Raw genomic sequence first — 20,284 nt, forward strand, 5'->3', positions numbered from 1 at the left:
GGGTTTCTTTTTGGACCACATTTCTTGAGATAAAATTTGCACACAATTAATTTCATTGGGTTTTGACAAATGCATGTACCTGTGTGACCACCGCCAAACTAGAGATAGCAAATGCTTCCATCATAGGTTCCTGTTTTATTTAATATTTGGGGGGCCTTGCTCTGTCGCCCAGGCTGGAGTGCAGTGGTGCGATCTTGGCTCATTGCAACCTCTACTTGCCAGGCTCAAGTGATTTTCCCGCCTTAGTCTCCCGAGTATCTGGGACCACAGGTGTGTGCTACCACACCTGGCACATTTTTTGTATTTTTGGTAGAGATGGGATTTTACCGTGTTGCCAAGGCTGGTCTGGAACTCCTGAGCTCAAGTAATCCTCCTGCCTTGGCCTCCCAGAGTGCTGGGATTCAGGCATGAGCCACTGTACCTGGCCCAGGTTCCTGTTTTTATTATCCTGGGCTATAAAGTTTCATACTTAGCAGGAAAAGGTGCTTCTGAAACTGAGGTCCTTTCAATATTTTTAAAAATGCTATGGAAATAATTTCAGTGCTAATAACTCTGCATCTCTCTGTCTTAAATCACACATACTGTATAATCCCTCAACAAATTCTTTTGGCTGCCTTCAAAATATATCCAGGATCCAACAACTTAATAGCACTTTTACCACTACCACATGTTCCAGGCTGCCATGTCTTATATTATTATTGTGCTGGTCTCTTACTTCTATCCTGTTCCCTTCCAGTCTTAACACAGTGGACAGTGATACTGTAAAAATGTGACAAGTTAGAAACTCTTGAAATATTTTTTATCTCATTCAGAGTTAAAACTAAAATGTTTACAGTGTGCTACATAGCCCTACATTCTACAAGTAATACTCAGTATTTATCTCTGACTTTCATTTATTCTGCTCCAGTCATTATATTTGCCTTCTTATTATTCCTCCCTCAAACATACCATTCCTACCTCACCCTCTTTGTCTTTTCCTTTGCTTGAAGTTTCTTTCTCCCAGATATGAATAGGGCTTCCTACTTCTGCCTCTTTTAAATCTTTGTTCTAATCTTCACCTTCTTGTTAAGGCCTAATCTCTGTATTTAAAATAAACTACACCATAGCTCTCTTAGCTGCTTTGTTTTTCTGCAAAGTACATACCAGCTTTCAGTCTTATAATTTATTTTGTTTATCATCTATAGGTAACAACAGATAAGTTTTGTTTATTATTATAAAAATTCTCAATCAGTTTCGCATGGCAAAACATATAAACTTGTGTTGAAGGAAGTAGTTGGTAATCTCATTTTAGGCTGGTTAAAGTGAACATTTGTATTTAAAAGATCACCAGAAATGTTATCTGAATTTCCGTGAGAGGCCAATTATCTTAATAAAGGAATATCTATAAAAATTAGCTATTAACTGGTATTTGCCTTTACCTTTGAAGTCTGTCCTATGAACAAGCAAGTTTTGGCAGCTCCAAACAAAAGGGGAATATGTTCAAATATGGTAAAATTTGAAGTGAATGGACTGGGTATATTGGCATAAACAAAAATTAAATATATCTGGTTAACTGCAGAATGAATTACAGTTTTTTGTTTTTTTTTTTAAACCACAGAGTCTTGCTCTGTCACCCAGGCTGGAGTACAGGCATGTGATCTTGGCTCACTGCAACCTCTGCCTCCTGGGTTCAAGTGATTCTCCTGCCTCAGCCTCCTGAGTAGCTGGGACTACAGGAGTGTGCCACCACACCTGGCTAATTTTTGTATTTTTTAGTAGAGATGGGTTTTGCCAAATTGGTGAGGCTGGTATTGATCTCTGATTTTGAACTCCTGACCTCAGGTGATTGACCTGCCTCAGCCTCCCATAGTGCTGGGATTATAAGTGTGAGCCACTGTGCCCGGCCTGAATTACAGATTTAAAAACCATAAAATATAACTTAAATACCAGGAATATAGAGTTTTGTTTATTTATTTATTTTTGAGACGGAGTCTTACTCTGTTGCCCAGGCTGGAGTGCAGTGGTGTGATCTTGGCTCACTGCAGCCTCTGCCTCCTGGGTTCAAGTGATTCTCCTGCCTCAGCCTCCTGAGTAGCTGGGATTACAGGCACCCACCACCATGCCTTGCTAATTTTTATATTTTTAGTAGAGACAGAATTTCACCATGTTGACCAGGCTGGTCTCAAACTGACTTAAAATGATTCTCCCCCCTCAGCCTTCCAAAGTTTTGGGGTTACAGGCGAGGCCCACGGTGCCCAGCCTAAAGCGTTATTTATATGTAATACTAGTGGGGGAAAAGTGGTTCTAGAGATGAATTCATGTCCCAGTCTTGTAACCATTGTAAGGCTAGGTATTGGGCCATTGCTAGTATATAGTGTGCAGCATGAGATAGCATAATAAATTTGTTTATTGAGGTCCTCAGAGTTTGTTTACTGATTCATTCATTAATCAGTTTATTTATTTAACAGGTATTAAAACCAACTACCCTAAGGAATTGCTGAGATAGGCTATTATAATGATAATAGAAGAGTTTCTGTAAGTAGGACAGTAGCCCTATCTGTTTTAAAAGGAGATACAACACCTAGAATTTTTGTTTTTGGTCAATAAAGTTTATTTTAAAACTCAGCACATTTACAATCTTGCAATCTTGTGTTTTACCTTTGTTAATATACGCTGATACCTAACTACTGTTGTTGATTTTTCCTTTCTTGAAATGGAGTCTCACTCTGTTGCCCAGGCTGGAGTGCAGTGGTGTGATATTGGCTCACTGCAACATCTGCCTCCTGGGCTCAAGCAGTTCTCCTGCCTCAGCCTCCTGAGTAGCTGGGATTATAGGCACCTAGGCACCTGTCACAACACCCAGCTAATTTTTTTTTTTGTATTTTTTGTAGAGACGGAGTTTCGCCTTGTTGGCCAGGCTGGTCTCGAACTCCTGACCTCAGGTGAATCACCCTTCTCAGCCTCCCAAAGTACTGGGATTACAGGCACAAGCTACTGTGCCCCGCTCCAGCTTGGAATAAAATTTTTATGAACTGATGTGAGGAGATGGCAATTATAATGAGGGAGAAATTCACATGATATTATGGTTGTAGGAAAACAAAAATTATGTATTAGGTTGTAAAAAGATACTAAGAAGAACACAGCAGTAGATACTAAACTTGGGATTGGGGGCAAGAAAAAATAGTATAATTCATTCTGCAGAGTTAATCAGATTTTTTTACATTTTTTATCTTTTCTCTTCTGAAGGGTAAAACAATTCTAAAACATAAAAGAGAAAATAGTAGAGACAAATATTTTTAAACAGCTTTAAACAGTTTTAGGCTTCATTGACAGAGTGGGAGTTACAGATGGAAGAATTTCATATCTCCTGTTTATGAAATCAGTAATTTTAGTGGAATCATGAATCAGTTATTTTGGCTACTTACAAGAAAAAAATTGATGCTTGTTATCCCAGGACATTCTAATATTGTCCTCATTTTCCAATACTGGATGCTTAAATATGTTGCTGATGGAAGGCCGAGACAGGCGGATTGCCTGAGCTCTGGAGTTAGAGACCGGCCCCAGCAATATGGTAAAACTCCGTCTCCAAAAAAAAAAAAAAGAAAAAAAAGCAGAGCATGGTGGCACGCACGTGTAGTCCCACTTACTTTGTGGGCTGAGGCAGGATTGCTTGAGCCTGGGAGATTGAGGCTGCAGTGAGCTGAAATTGTGCCACTGCACTCTAGCCTGGATGACAGAGCAAGACCCTGTCTCCTACCAACAACAACAAAAAAATGTGTTGCTGAAAATAAAGTTTGAAGTGAGAAAAGCGTGTGTGTGTTTATATGTGTTTGTGTTTGAGACAGGGTCGTGGTCTGTATTTCAGCCTCAAGCCATCCTCATGCGTCAGCCTACCAAGAAGCTGGGACCATAGGCGCACACTACCATACTTGGCTAATTTTGATAATATTTAAATACTAACATTAAATGCTAATACTTAACAAGACAGGAAAGTTTTCTTTCACTAAGTGAAACACTTAAATATGTTCTTTTTTTTTTTTGTCCTCCTCGAAGATAGAGTCTTGCTCTGTCGCCCAGGTTGGAGTGCAGTGGTGCATTCTTGGCTCACTGTAGTCTCTGCCTCTTGGGTTGAAGCAGTTCTCCTGCCTCAGTCTCCCGAGTAGCTGGGATTACAGGCGTACACCACCAGGCACGACTAGTTTTTTTTGTTGTGCGTTTTTAGTAGAGACGGGATTTCACCCTGTTGGCCAGGCTGTTCTTTAACTCCTGACCTCAGGTGATTCACTTGCTTTGGCCTCCCAAAATGCTGGGAGTACAGGTGTGAGCCACCGTTCCCAGCCTATTATTAAACTTTAAAATATCAAATGTGGTGGGCACGGGAGGAAGGGAGTTCGAGACCAGCCTAACCAACATGGAGAAACCCCATCTCTTAAAGAAAAATCAAATGCTAGCTTCTCATTCTTCAATTTTGATTCAAGAATGATTACAAGGTTTGCTTTTAAGTTTAAAAAAAAGCATGACTTTTTTTCCCTTGTCAAATGTTGTGTATTCTCTTTATATTTGAATGGTTACTACATGACTGGAAGTCAGTTTATTTCACCCTACTGAGTGATTCATGAACACATTTGTTCCTTAGGAAGTGGCCAGAATTGAATCAACAAATGCTGTGTAACTTGGTACCTTTAGTTCTTAGGATTCTGATAGACAGAAAAAAATGACTATATCAGAATACTTAAAGACTGTTAGATACTCACCTGAATTCTCAGTTTGGTCTAAAAAGATTCATTTATGTTTGATATTTTTGGATATTAACTGAACCTCAGAATTTTTTTCTTCCTTTATATTATTATTATTACTTTTTTTTGAGACAGAGTTTCGCTGTTGTTACCCAGACTGGAGTGCAATGGCAGGTTCTTGGCTCACCGCAGCTTGTGCCTCCTGGGTTCAAGCAATTCTCCTGCCTCAGCCTCCCAAGTAGCTGGGACTACAGGTGCGCACCACTGTGCCCAGCTAATTTTTGTATTTTTAGTAGAGACGGGGTTTCACCTTGTTGGCCAGGATGATCTCGATCTCTTGACCTCGTGATCCACCTGCCTCGGCCTCCCAAAGTGCTGGGATTATAGGCATGAGCCACCCTGCCCGGCCCCTTTATATTATTTCTACATGGTTTTAGGAGTCTGTCTTGAATTTAGATTGTGTATATTTTGGCAACTTTTTAGAAGAGATCTAGGTTTTAGGAAATCTCAGTGAACAGAGAAAAAAGGGTCTTTGCCAACTTCTTTGGGTAAGAAGTTTGGAATTTTGCAGATACTTTAAAAATGAAAGTCAATAAAGCAAGCGTATAAAATTGTGAAGTTTTCAAATAAAATGATTTTTCATGTTTCTTTTTCTTTAGACTGCTGCAGTAAGAATGTCTTTTCCCCCTCATTTGAATCGTCCTCCCATGGGGATCCCAGCACTACCACCGGGGATCCCACCCCCGCAGTTCCCAGGATTTCCTCCACCTGTACCTCCAGGTAAGTTTGTTCATACTGTTTTTTTTGTTGTTGAACTTGAACTTTTGTCTTTGTGATATTAATGTCAGGAAAATGTTAGATATGTGACCATATTAGTGAAGATGTCTGTCGGCATCATTCTGGAAATGTAGATGTCTCATTTTCCTATAACAGTAGGAAAAACTGCTATAGGAACTCATTTTTAATTCTGGCTGAGTATTAAACTCAACTGGAAAGTGTTTTTTTTTTTTTTTGAGATGCAGTTTCACTCTTGTTGCCCAGGCTGGAGTGCAATGGTGTGATCCTGCCTCACTGCAGCCTGCGCCTCCCGGGTTCAAGTGATTCTCCTGCCTCAGCCTCCAGGGTAGCTGGAATTACAGGAGCTCACCACCACACCCAGCTAATTTTTGTATTTTTAGTAGAAACAGGGTTTCAACATGTTGGTCAGGCTGGTCTTGAACTCCTGACCTTGTAATCATCCCACCTCCATCTCCCAAAGTGCTGGTATTACAGGTGTGAATCACCATGCCCAGCCAATAATTGCTGATTTTATGTAGTAACTTAAAATCCACTGATTTTACATAGTAATTTAGTTGTTCTATAACGGACCATAAATATATGTAAGTTCTGCAGAAAGGCTCTAGCTGGCCCTTTGGAAAAAAATTTCTTCTTTAAAAAAAATTTTGCTGAATGGAAATTGTATTGAGTAAATGTTGCAGAAAACTGAATAAAATTAGTTATTAGCCATCAAACACATTAATAGTTACAGGAGAAAAGTGATCTAGCAACTTTCATTTGGGCATTAGTTTTTCTCTTTGGTTCATATATCCTGATTTCCTTAATGTATTTATAGGCTCATAATGCAGATATGATTTTTAATTTTTTAATTTTTTTTTCTTCAGTAGCCCTATGGTCTAGCATTTGAAATTTTTTCGTTTTATTGAGACAGGATCTCTGTCTCCCTGGCTGGGGGTGCAGTGACACAACCATAACTTAATGCAGCCTCCATCTCCTGGGCTCAACTGATCCTCTTGCCTCAGCCTCCTGAGTAGCTGAGACTATAGATGTGTGCCACCATGCCTGAGTCAGATCCATTTTTTTGATATGACCATGATGCAAAGCCCAGGTATTCTAGAAATTAAAGGCTGGGCATGGTGGCTCATACCTGTAATCCCACCACTTTGGGAGACTGAGGCCAGAGGGTCTCTCAAACCCAGGAGTTCAAAACAAGAAGCCTGGACAACATAGGGAAGACCCTGTGTTGTGGGGAGGTAGGGGGTGAGAGTAAGCTTAATCACTTGTTTAGACTCAGAAAAGATGATTAATGAAAATATGTGTTTTAATTTTCTTACCAGTAGATTGGGTTTATAAAAAGATTTTAAATTTCTTTGATTTCCTTTTTTTTTTTTTTGAGAGAGTCTGTCAACTAAGCTGGAGTGCAGCGGAGCAATCACAGCTCACTGCAGCCTCTGCTTCCTGAGTTTAAGGGATTCTCCTGATTTAGTCGCCAGGCGCCAGGCTGGAGTGCAGTGGTGTGATCTCAGCTCACTGCAGCCTCTGCCTCCCGGGTTCAAGCAATTCTCCTGCCTCAGCCCCCCAAGTATCTGGGACTACAGGCACACGCCACTACGCCCAGCTAATTTTTGTATTTTTTAGTAGAGACAGGGTTTCGCCATGTTGGCTAGGATGGTCTCGATCTACTGACCTCGTGGTCTGCCTGCCTCAGCCTCCCAAAGTGCTGGGATTACAGGTGTGAGCCACTGTACCTGGCTGAGCTTGGGTAATTTTTGTATTTTTTGTAGAGATAGGGTTTTGCTGTGTTGGCTTAAGCGATCTGCCCATATTGGTTTCCCAAAGTGTTTGGATTACTGGTGAACTACTGTGTCCCTGACTCCCTGCCTTTTCTTTTTTAAATAAATAAGAGTTTTGCTGTGTTTCCTAGGCTAGAGTGCAGTGGTTATTCACAGGCATGATAATAGCACACTGTAGCCTTGAACTCCTGGGCTCAGGGATCCTTCTGCCTCAACTTCTAGAGTAGCTGTAACTACAATTATTATTATTTTGTGGAAGGAGTCTTGCACTTGTCACCCAGGCCAGAGTGCAGTGGTGTAATCTCAGCTCACTGCAGCTTCCGCCTCCCAGGTTCAAGTGATTCTCCTGCCTCAGCTTCCTGAGTAGCTGGGATTACAGGCATGTACCACTGTGCCTGGCAAATGTTTGTATTTTTAGTAGAAACGGTTTCACCGAGTTGGTCAGGCTAGTCTTGAATTCCTGACCTCAGATGATTTACCCATCCTGGCCTCTCAAAGTGCTGGGATTATAGGCATGAGCTACCGTGCCTGGCCCATGATTGTTTTCTATGAAAGAACCAGGAATGACAAGATTCTTCTTAGATTTCCACATATTTGATGCTTAAAACAACTTCCAAAGGATTTGTTTTTACTTTATTTGACAAAATTGTATATATTTATCGTGTACAACATTTTGAAATAACGGGTATGTTGTGGATTGAATTGAGCTAATTAATACATGATGTATTACTTTACTTTTTTTTTTGTAGAACACTCTAGATTTTAAGTATAGGTTTTCTGTTAGCATTTTTCAAGAATATGCATTGCTACTAACTTATCACAACGTTGTACAATGTGTTTTTACTTTTTTGTAGTCTTTTTTTTTTCCCCCCTTTTTCTGGAGAACGGAGTCCTACTATTTATTGCCCAGGCAGGTCTCAATCTCTTGGGCTCAATCTAACTTCTCATCTCTGTTTCCCTAAAAGCTGGGATTATAGGTGTGAGCCACTGTGCCTGACTTTGTACTTTTAAAGGCTCTTTAATACCGTTGTTCACTCATAAATCAGTCTATATTTGTGAAAGGTTGGTTTTGAGGATCACTGAACCATACGAACCTGAATAAATAACTATCCAGAATTTTATGCTCCTTAAGTCAAAAGCATGTTGAGGCAGCATTTTGTTTTCCAAATAGTGTTTTTGTGTAAGTTTATATGGACCAACCTGATACCACATTCCTTTTGAAAATAAGGCAGTATCAGTATTTCATTTTCATTTGTCCTGTATTTCTACTTATGTTAATTATGAGTAAAGATACTTGTTTGGCATATAGTTGATGCAGAATGTAGTCATAAATAATCAGTGTGGTTTTTCTTGTCTTAGGGACCCCAATGATTCCTGTACCAATGAGCATTATGGCTCCTGCTCCAACTGTAAGTACAACTTAAAGGAGGAATCATGAGTTATGGTAGTGCTAGTGCTTTTAAGCTAAACAGCGTGATAAAACTTAGATAAATTATGAGTATTTAAAAGAATAACAAGGGCAGAATGAGAGCATATAGCATATGTCATTTATTGGAGTAAGTGTCATTTTCACTTAGGTGACATATATGTTATTTTCACATATAATATAGTTGCCCCTACGGTGTGCTTCCTAAGGGGATAATTCAGTGATTTTCCTGTTGCTCTCAAGATTCTTCATATACTTGTTACAGATTTCGGACTTTGGCTCTTCATTGCTTTCACATCTTGGTCCTGGGAGATGGGAGAAGGATGTGACATGTCTGATCTCTTTAAAGAACATAGGAATGATCCTTGTATTTCAGGCTTAAGGAAAGCTAGAGTTTAGGGGTGGAGCGGTTCTCCTGTTTTACCACTATTTATTCAGTGCCTACCGAGGGTTTTTGCTGAGTTGAGTGTCACATACAAAGATGTGTTTCTTCCCTGGAAAAGTTGGAAGTCATAAAGGGAAAATAAGATAGAAATAACTGATAAAAGGCAAAATATGGGGAGAGTGCTATGGGATATTTGAAAATTTTGCCAGAGAATTAGCATGAATAATTGAAATTTGCTTTTATATTGGTACTGAGTACAATTGTGAAAAAACTTCTGGATATATTTGATAATTTTAAATGTATTGTCTTTTTGGGGGAGGGGGATGGAGTTTCTCTCGTTTCCCAGGCTAGAGTACAGTGGCGTGGCTCACTGCAGCCTCCACCTCCCTGGTTCAAACGATTCCCCTACTTCAGCCTCCTGAGTAGCTGGGATTACAGGCGCATGCCACCACTCCAGCCTAATAATTTGTATTTTTAGTAGAGATGGGTTTCACCATGTTGGCCAGACTGGTCTTGAACTCCCAGCCTCAGGTGATCCACCCACCTCAGCCTCCCAAAGTGTTGGGATTACAGGCCTGAGCCACCACGGTAGGCCTAGGGCATAATTTTTAAATGTTTAAGACATAGGCCCAGCCATAGTCTCTACTAAAAATACAAAAAATAAGCCTGGTGTGGTGGAACACACCTATAATCCCAGTTACTTGGGAGGCTGAGGCAGGAGAATTGCTTGAACCCGGGAGGTGGAAGACTCCATTTCAAAAAATAAAAAACAAAAAGAAGGCCGGGTGTGGTGGCTCACCCCTGTAATCCCAGCACTTTGGGAGGCCGAGGCAGGTGGATCATGAGGTCAAGAGATCGAGACCATCCTGGTCAACATGGTGAAACCCCATCTCTGCTAAAAATACAAAAATTTAGCTGGGCATGCTGGTGCGTGCTTGTAATCCCAGCTACTCGGGAGGCTGAGGCAAGAGAATTGCCTGAACCCAGGAGGCGGAGGTTGCGGTGAGCCGAGATCGCGCCATTGCACTCCAGCCTAGGTAACGAGCGAAACTCTGTCTCAAAAAAAATAAAATAAAATAAAATAAAAATTACCTCTTAAAGTTTTCTTGGTTATTTTTGTTTCTTTTGTATGAAGAAAGGTAATCTAATAGTAGAAATATACTTGTCACAAATAAGTTTGCATTAACGAAATGTCCTATGTATTTTAGGTGTGTAAGCATATAGAGCTTAAATAATGTACTATATATATTTATTTAATCCTGAGGTTTTTAGCCTAATGTTAATTGTGGTAGGAAATTTAATTGCTGGATCAATTTTTATTCCCCTTTCTTCAGGTCCTAGTACCCACTGTGTCTATGGTTGGAAAGCATTTGGGTGCAAGAAAGGATCATCCAGGCTTAAAGGCTAAAGAAAATGATGAAAACTGTGGTCCCACTACTACTGTTTTTGTTGGTAACATTTCTGAGAAAGCCTCAGACATGCTTATAAGACAACTCTTAGCTGTAAGTTAAACTGTTTATTTTTCATGAAAAATTCTTTTATTGTTACATATTTCAAATGTAAGCAGAAGGATTTTCAGTGATTGCTTTTTATTTTAAAAAATTTCAATCCTGGCCGGGCGCAGTGGCTCACGCCTGTAATCCAGGCACTTTGGAGGCCAAGCTGAGTGGATCACCTGAGGTCAGGAGTTCAAGACCAGCCTGACCAACATGGTGAGACCCCCGTCTCTACTAAAAATACAAAAATTAGCCAGGTGTGGTGGCGTGCACCTGTAATCCCAGCTACTGGGGAGGCTCAAGCAGGAGAATCCCTTGAACCTGGGAGATGGAGGTTGCAGTGAGCTGAGGTCGTGCCACTGTACTCCACCCTGGGCGACAAAGTGGGACTCCATTTAAAAAAAAATAATAGGCCGGGCGTGGTGGCTCACGCCTGTAATCACAGCACTTTGGGAGGCCGAGGCGGGCTGATCACGAGGTCAAGAGATCGAGAGACCATACTGGCCAACATGGTGAAACCCCGTCTCTACTAAAAATACAAAAATTAGCTGGGCTTGGTGGCGTACACCTGTAGTCCCAGCTACTCAGGAGGCTAAGGCAGGAGAATTGCTTGAACCTGGGAGGTGGAGGTTGCAGTGAGCTGAGATTGTGCCACTGCACTCCAGCTTGGTGACAGAGAGAGAATCTGCCTCAAAAAAAAGAAATAATAATAATTATAACAAAAGACGAGTGTGCTGGTGCCCGCCTGTAGTCCCAGTTGTTCTATAATCTGAGGTGGGAGAATTGCTTGAGTCTAGGAGTTCAAGGCTGCAGTGAACTATGATGTTGCAATTGCACTCTAGCCCAAGCAAGAGAATTTCTAAAACAAAAAAAAAATACATGAAATTGATGTAATATTGTTAACTAATGCACATGTAGTTCATATTTAATTTTCCCAATAATGACCATAACATTAATAGTATTAGTTTTCGTCCATGATCCAGTGAAAGATTTCATTTATTTTTGAGACAGATTTGCTCTGTCACATAATCTAAATGTAGTGGTGTGATATTTGCTTACCACAAACTCTGCCTCCTTTATTCAAGTGATTCTCTTGCCTCAGCCTCCTGAGTAGCTGGGATTACAGACATGTGCCATGACACCTGGCTTATTTTTGTATTTTTTGTAGAGACGGGTTTCTCCACGTTGGCCAGACTTGTCTTGAACTCCTGCCCTCAAGTGAACTGCCTGCCTTGGCTTCCCAAAGTGTTGAGATTACAAGTGTGGGCCACCATACCTGGCTTGGGTTAATATTTTGAGACTGTGTGTGTCGTTTTCCCCAGCAACCTTAAACAATTATTTTAGCATTGGCTGATACCTTTTTAAGTTTTATTCTAAGCAGGAACAGTAATAAGTTGTTTACATTTGGTAAAAGATTCACTTTTTTTTAACCTTAGTTTTTAAGATCTTAATCTTGGTGATAAATGTAGATTATTAAATGAAATAATGCTGAATGATTGTGTATTTAAAAAATAAGGCCAGGCGCAGTGGCTTACGCCTGTAATCCCAGCACTTTGGGAGGCCGAGGCAGGCAGATCATGAGGTCAGGAATTTGAGACCACCCTGGCCAACATAGTGAAACCCCGTCTCTTAAAAAAAAAAAAAGAAAAAAGAAACCCCGTCTCTACTAAAAATACAAAAATTACCCGGGCGTGGTTGTGGGCGCCTGTAATCCCAGCTATTTTGGAGGCTGAGGCAGTAGAGTGACTTGAACCTGGGAGGCGGAGGTTGTAGTGGCCTAAGATCGTGCCACTGCACTCCAGCCTGGGCGACAAAGTTAGACTTCGTCTCACACATGAAAAAAGAGGTTGGAAGAATGACTACATTCTGCACAGAGAGGACCTGCAAAGATGTCATTCTTCATCTGTATCCCAGAATCCTGTGTAGGTTCTCTGTAAGGACAAGGCCAGGGTTATCTCAACCTGTGGTTCACCTCATGAGTAGTTCAGTATGAGTCCTGCAATCCTGTCGTACTCTGGAGACATTGTTGCCTGCTCTCCTTATGCCCCTCTCTTTGAGATGCTGGGCAATTACTTTACACCATTCATGATTCTTGTTCCACAACTCTCATATTTAAGAAATTCCTATTCTCTTAGAAACCTGGATCTCCTGGGTGCTCTCTAAGTTTTAATTAACTGGTCTGAGGATGTTTCGGGTTTCTCGGTTTTGTAACTTCCATGACATTTTTGGTAATTTCAGTCTGAAGCCTGACTCCGTTTTTATTCATGAGTTTTCTCCTGGACTTCTTTTCCCTGCAGCCACAGGGCCTAATCCGGGGTCTGCAGAGAACTAGCACTTACTCTGCTCTAATGGAATTCTGGAAAGTCAGAAGGTGCCAGAGTGTAGAAATGTTTATTCCTGTCTGCTTCTGGAAGTCTCTGTTTTGCTATGTTACTACTGCTAATGTTGTCTTCCTGGGTGTATGTGAAAAGATTCTCATCACATATTCTCATAGAAGTGTAATTTCTGAGTCCTAGGGCATGCTTATCTTCAGCTTTACAAGATAATGCCACACCAATTATATTTTTGCAGCAGTGTCGTGTCCAAGTTTCTATTCTTATACCTCTTTTTTAATAGTTGGTGTTTATTTAGACTTTTACATTGTGTTGTGAAATGATACCTCATTCCTATTTCAATATGCTTTTTGTTACTGTTCTTCCTTCATAATTTTGGTATTATCTGGTGACATGTTATGGCAGCTGAGGCCTAAAATGTTAAAGGCAGAGGTCTCCCCCAGCTTGTAACAGGTGTTACAAGGTGGCAAAATTGTTAATAAGTGTTATTATGTAAATAGTTTGGGCAGAACTAGGTCATGTGCTTTGATTGCATTTTCTTTTCTTTTTTGAGATGGAATCTCACTCTTAACCAGGCTGGAGTGCAATGGCGTGATCTCAGCTCACTGCAACATCTACTTCCTGGGTTCACGTGATTGTTCTGCCTCATCCTGAGTAGCTGGGATTATGGGGCGCCTGCCACCACGCCTGGCTAATTTTTGTATTTTCAGTAGAGAGGGTTTTACCATGTTTGCCAGAATGGTCTGGAACTCCTGACTTCAAGTGATGTGCCCCTTCATCCTCCCAAAATGCTGGGATTGCATGGGTGATCCACTGTGCCTGGCCCATTTTCTTATTTTAATTTTTAATTAATTAGTTGTATATGGTTTTGAAACAGGGTCCTTGCTCTTTTGCACAGGCTGGAGTGCAGTGGTGCAATCATGGCTGGGCTCAAGTGATCCTCCCACCTCAGCCATTTGAGTAGCTGGAACTACAGGTGTGCATCATCACACCTTGCTAATTTTTTGTTGTTGTTGTTTAAATCTTCTGTAGAGATAGGGCCTTGCCATCTTGCCCCAGGCTGATCTCAGACTCCTGGGCTCAAGACAGAGTCACACTCTTGCACAGTCTGGAGTGTACTGGCGTGACCTCTGCTCACTGCAACCTCCACCTCCTGGATTCCTATGATTCTTCTGCCTAAGCCTCCTGAGTAGTGAGATTACAGGCACCCGCCACCATGTCCAGATAATTTTTGTATTTTTTAGAAGAGACGGGGTTACACTATGTTGGTATCAAACTCCTGACCTCAAGTGATCCACCTGCCTTGGCTTCCACAGTGCTGGGATTACTGGCATGAGCCACTGCCGCCAGCCAGTTTCCCTTCTTTTCTAGAGCGTCTCATGTGTTCTGGTTCCTCTAAGTCTACTTTTATCGTTGGATTTATTCTGTCTTTTCTAGTATTCCTTTATTGCTCTCCTGTGTTGGATGGTTTGGATCCTATGTCTTGCTTGTGTTGACACACAGTAGCTTCCTGTTATATGACAATGATACATATAACAGGATATATAACATCCTATTATATGGCGATGATATGATGTATATGGGTATGTGGTTGGTAACTTTTCTGAATCTGAAGTGCTTTTTATTTTGATTATTCATATGATCAGTAGTTTACTTGGATATAGAATTCTATGTTGAAGCTTATCTTCCTCACATTGAAGGTGTTGCATCATTGTGTTACAGCATCTAATGATGATTTTTAGAAGTATTGGATCATTCTGAAATTTTTTTTTTTTTTTTTGAGACGGACTCTCCCTCTTTCGCCAGGCTGGAGGTACAGTGGCATGATCTCGGTTCACTGCAACCTCTGGCTCCAGGGTTCAAGCGATTCTCCTGCCTCAGCCTCCTGAGTAGCTAGGACTATAGGCGTGCACCACCATGCCCAACTGAATTTTGTATTTTTAGTATAGACGAGGTTTCACCATGTTGGCCAGGCTGGTTTCTTACTGTTTTGTACTGGTTCTTGGGATTTGCCCTCAACTTTACCTTCCAGACTTCAATCGATTTATGTATGTATGTATGTATGTATGTATGTATGTATGTATGTATTTATTTATTAATTTAGAGATGGAGTCTCGCTTTGTTGCCCAGGCTGGAGTGCAGTGGTGCGGTCTTGGCTCACTATAACCTCCACTTCCCAGATTCAAGCAATTCTCCTGCCTCAGCCTCCTGAGTAGCAGGGATTACAGGTGTGCACCATCATGCCCAGCTAATTTTTTTGTATTTTTAGGAGAGTCAGGAGAGTCAGGGTTTCACCATGTTGGTGAGGCTAGTCTCAAACTCCTGACCTCATGATCCACCCGCCTCAGCCTCCCAAAGTGTTGGGATTATAGGCTTGAGCCACCACACCCGGCAGAATACTTATTTTTAATGCCATGTTTCAAGTTTCCGATTTCTATTGTTCTCTGAAGATTTCTCACCTACACCTTCCCCTGTCTTTTTTTAACTGGGTGACACCTTATTTATTTATTTTTTTGAGACAGAGTCTGGTTCTGTTGCTCAGGCTAGAGTGCGGCTGCATGATTACAGCTCACTGCAGCCTGGATTTCCTGGGCTCAAGCCATCCATCAGCTTCAGACTCCTGAGTAGCTGGGACCACTGGTGTGTGCCACCACACCTGGCTATTTTTTTATTTTTGTAGACATGATGTCTCCCCATGTTCCCAGGCTGGTCTTGAACTCCTGGGCTCAAGCAGTCCTTCCACTTCAGCCTCCCAAAGTGTTGGGATTTCAGACGTGACCCACGCCTGGCTGCTTTTATTTTTAAAGTATAATAGTGTCCCATGGTTTAAATAACCTGCCCTCCTTCACGTTTTGGAATATTTCTCTTTATATTACAAAGTATTGTTCTTAAAGTCTTGCTGTGTATCTGCATTTTCTTTTCCCAAGTTATTTTTGCATACCATATCAACCGTTTTCCCACGTTAAAAATCCTCTATAAATTTATATATGTTGTTTCAAAACATTTCTTTATAGGTTCTTTGTAATATTTACTTGAATTTATTATAGTTTTAAGCATTCTAATTTTAGGCACCTAGGCTTATGTATTTATTTTGGTAGTATATGTAGTGATGCAAAACTTCTACTTTATTAAAAGGTAAAGAATTTTCTGCGAATGAAGAATCAGCAAGAATTTATATTTTTCTTAAAATGATGTGTTGTCCATTTCTTTCATGTGATAAATTTGAGGAAATTGGGGAAATTTTCACAAATGTAGTTGCTGGTTTTTTTCTTTTATGTTTTTTTCCCCCTAGTAGAAATATAATTTTGCTTTTACATTAAAAATTATTTTGTTAAATGGTAGCAATCTTTTTGTTTTGTTTTCTTTTTAAGAAATGTGGTTTGGTTTTGAGCTGGAAGAGAGTACAAGGTGCTTCCGGAAAACTTCAAGGTAGGTCATTTTTTTCCTTATTTGTTGAAATCATTTTAACCTGTGTGCTTAAATCACTTTGCATGACTTACTCTCATTGTCTTTAACAGTAAGACTTATTAGCATTCTTTATCTTCTTTTTTATTGAAATAGGATTAAAAGGCAGTTTGGGAAAGTATTGGCTGAGAGTTAAGATCAGAAGAAGAAGGAAAAAGGTAACAGGAAGGAGACAGGAAAGGAAAAAATTAAAATTGCTCGATTTAACTGATTTCTCGTACTTCCAAAAGTCTCTTTTGTCTCAAGAAATGACTGTGTGAACTAGGTGGAACAATTAGAACTTAGTAAGGGAGGAGAAGAAGAAGAGACAATCGTGGCCTGTTGACTTTTTTTTTTTTCTGGAGACAGAGTCTCTCTCACCCAGGCTGGAGTGTAGTGGTGCCATCTTGGCTCATGCAACCTCTGCCTCCCAGGTTCAAGAGAACCCTCCTGCCACAACCTCACAAAGTGCTGGGATTACAGGTGTGAGCCACTGCTCCCAGCCATGGCCTGTTAACTTTTGAAGGCAATCTGTACTTTTCATGGCTAATTGTGTTTCAACGGTACTCTTACTCGTTTCTTCCTCTTTATATTGGTTGAAAGCAAATCTGAAGCATCCCATGAGTTTCTATGGCTTTTTTTTTTGAGATGAAGTTTAGCTCTGTCACCCAGGCTGGAATGCAGTGGCACCATCTTGCCTTACTGCAGCTTTTGTCTCCCAGGTGCAAGTGATTCTCCTGCCTCAGCCTCCTGAGTAGCTGGGATTACAGGCATGCACCTCCAGGGCTGGCTAATTTTGTATTATTAGTAGAGGCAGGGTTTTACCATATTGGCCAGGCTGGCCTCTAACTTGACCTGAAGTGATCAGCCCACCTTGGCCTCTCACAGTGCTGGGATTACAGGTGTGAGCCAATGTGCTGGGCCTTCACATGAATTTCTTTGTAAATATTTTAGCGTGTGTCTCTTAGAGATAAGGGCTTTTAAAAAACATATCTAAAATATTAGCTATTATAATTCTAAGACCTAAACAAAATTATAAACGAACTATTTTTTTTTTTTTTCTTTTGAGACAGTCTCGCTCTGTCACACGGGCTGAGAGTGTAGCGGCATGATCTTTCCTCACTACAGCCTCCACCTCCCAGGTTCAGACAGTTCTCCTGTCTCAGCCTCCTAGGAAGCTGGGACTATAGATGTGTGCCACCATGTCTAGCTAACTTTTGTAAAGGTGAGGTTTTGCCATGTTGGCCAGACTGGTCTTGAACTTCTGACCTCAGGTAATTCACCTGCCTTGGCCTCCCAAAGTGACCTATCATGCCTGGCCTCTTTTTCTTTTTATCATTAAATATTCAGCCAGTATTAGAAGTCTCGTGTCAAATGTCTCAAATGTCAGTTTTTTTTTCTTTTTTCTTTCTTCTTTTTTTTTTTTTGAGACAGCGTCTTACTCTATTTCTCAGGCTGGAGTGCAGTGGCGTGACCTCAGCTCACTGCAACCTCCACCTCCCAGGTTCAAGCAATTTTCCTGCCTCTGCCTCCATGGTAGCTGGGATTGTAGGCATCTGCCACTACGCCTGGCTAATTTTTGTCTGTTTAGTAGAGTTGGGGTTTCACCATGTTTGTCAGGTTGGTCTCGAACTCTTGACCTCAGATGATCCACTTACCTCAATGCTGGGATTACAGGCGTGAGCCTATATGAGACCTATGCCTGGTCTCAAATGTCAATTTTTTAAATGGTTCATTTGATTCAGGATCTATATGAAGTTCACACATTGCAACTAGTTGGCAATTTAAGTCCCTTAATATTTTATTATTAGCCCTATCTTCTAACCAACTGAACTAACTGGCCATACTTTTAATATTTTAAATTATTCTATTTCTTATTTTCGTTGCCGTTTATTTGTTGAAGAAACTGGGTCATTTGTGCAGCAGCATTTGTTAAGTTGAGTTTTGCCAAATGCTGCTCCAGTAGTATAATTTGCCATGAATTTGACCTCTGTATTTTCTGTAACTGGTTAGTATTTGAAACTTGACATGTGCTTTTATTCTAGCATATCATAGCAAGAATACTATAAAGTTAGTATTTTTCCATCAGGGGACACATGTGAGATTGTCTTTTTTGTGTATGTAATAGCATCAGTGTTGCCAGTGCCTAGGTTGATGAATTCATTGGGAAGTAATTAGTAGTCTGTTTTGAAGAATTCTGTCATTCTTTCACTGAGGAACAACAAATCTTCATATGTTAACAGAATGCTTCTCTATGGAGAAACTTGCCCCTGCATCTATTTGGTTACTTCGAGGTATTTTTGTTGTTGAGACTGAGTTTGTTGCCCCTGTTGCCCAGCCTGGAGTGCAGTGGCGCAGTCTCAGCTCACTGTGACTTCAGCCTCCTGGAGTGATTCTCCTGCCTCAGCCTCCCAAATAGCTGGGATTACAGGCGCTCACCACCACACCCGGCTAATTTTTTGTACTTTTAGCAGAGGCAGGATTTCGCTATGTTTGCCAGTCTAGTCTTGAACGCCTGACCTCTCAGGTGATCCACCCACCCTGGCCTCCCAAAGCTCTGGGATTATAGGCTTGAGCCACCACACCCAGCATAGAGGCATATTTAACAGGAAAGGCAGGGTAAATGCCCTGACTTTCTTTAAGTAATGAGTTGGTATCTTCAGCATTTTCTAACAATGACTGATCTTCTTTTTTCTTTTAAATTACTGTGAACTTATGAATTGAAGCATATTTAATGTTACTGTGTTTGATATGGATTCATTGTAGTTATTATCACCATTAAAGCTTAACTTAAAATTGTCTCTGCACTTTACATCTCCAGTGGTTTTGACATGACCCTAAGTGCCTTTGACAGCTTCTTTGTTATCTGGTTTGACAAGTTGTTGTAAGCTCCTCTAGTATAATAGTTTTTCTGCCCCAGATTTAGAATCAGCCATTTCTCCAGGAGAGATTGTTTTGAAGATCATGGTCTGGGCACTAGGTATACTCATTGTAACAGTGGTTTGGTATTTGCTTTTGGGTTTTTCCAGTGCACACTAATTCAGATTCAGGACTAAAAGATTTTTTTTTTTTATTTAACCTGTTCTGTCATCTCCTTTTTCCTCACACTGAGTTGCCTGAGTTTCAAGGCCATTGGCGATAATAGAATATTAAATAATTGCTGAGTTGCTTTATTTCACATTGCACATAGAACAGTTTCACACTAGTAACATTGACACTATCATCAGAAATATGATCATTTAAAGTTACTTTTTTTTTTTAGACAGGGACTCGCTGTTACCCAGGCTGCAGTGCAGTGGCGTGATCTCAGCTTACTGCAACCTCCGCCTCCCTGGTTCAAGAAGTTCTCCTGCCTCAGTCTCCCTAGTAGCTGGGACTAGAGGCATGCGCCTGTAGTATTAGTAGAGATGAGGTTTCTCCATGTTGGACAGGCTGGTCTCAAACTCCTGACCTCAGGTGATCCGCCTGCCTCTGCCTCCCAAAGTGTTGGGATTACAGGTGTGAGCCACCACGCCTAGCCTAAAAGTACTTTTTTGAGGGGCATATCTGTTTGTCTTTATAGTATATCACACTGAAAATGTTGTAGTCAAATTTACTATTTTAATATCGGTAGTCCTTTTCTGTGTCATGTCATTAACTGTATATTTCAGTTTATTTGATTTTATTTTCAGTGTTTTTGGTTGCTCTTCTTAGATTTACTATCTCTGTTAAAGTCGTCTTAATAGTGAGATTGACTAGTTATAAAAGGAAATAGATATAAGCAAAACAGACTGATAACTAGGATGGATACAAGATCACTAATTCTGTAATTTAACATCTCAGAGGTGAAAAGTGTGTTATGTTCCAGCAGTCTGTTCTTATTTGTGGCTATTTGGAAGTCTAAATAGGGTGAATTTATGAAACGATTGATTCCTT

General features: G+C 40.6%; 1 protein-coding gene across 2 annotated transcripts in view; it reads left to right on the plus strand.

Annotated features, from left to right (window-relative positions):
- Positions 1-20,284, plus strand: part of RBM25 (RNA binding motif protein 25) — a 61,429-nt gene that overhangs the window by 3,844 nt on the left and 37,301 nt on the right. For both annotated transcript variants that reach the window (XR_013521369.1, XM_002754083.6), the window contains exons 2-5: positions 5,375-5,495; positions 8,645-8,694; positions 10,431-10,598; positions 16,297-16,354. Coding sequence is in view for 1 of the 2 variants with exons in the window: in XM_002754083.6 (XP_002754129.1) it covers positions 5,390-5,495; positions 8,645-8,694; positions 10,431-10,598; positions 16,297-16,354 (382 nt within the window). In the remaining variant the exon portion in view is untranslated. The remainder of the gene's footprint in view (positions 1-5,374; positions 5,496-8,644; positions 8,695-10,430; positions 10,599-16,296; positions 16,355-20,284) is intronic.

This window comes from Callithrix jacchus, chromosome 8 (assembly GCF_049354715.1).
Source record: "Callithrix jacchus isolate 240 chromosome 8, calJac240_pri, whole genome shotgun sequence".
Taxonomy (NCBI): domain Eukaryota; kingdom Metazoa; phylum Chordata; class Mammalia; order Primates; family Cebidae; genus Callithrix; species Callithrix jacchus.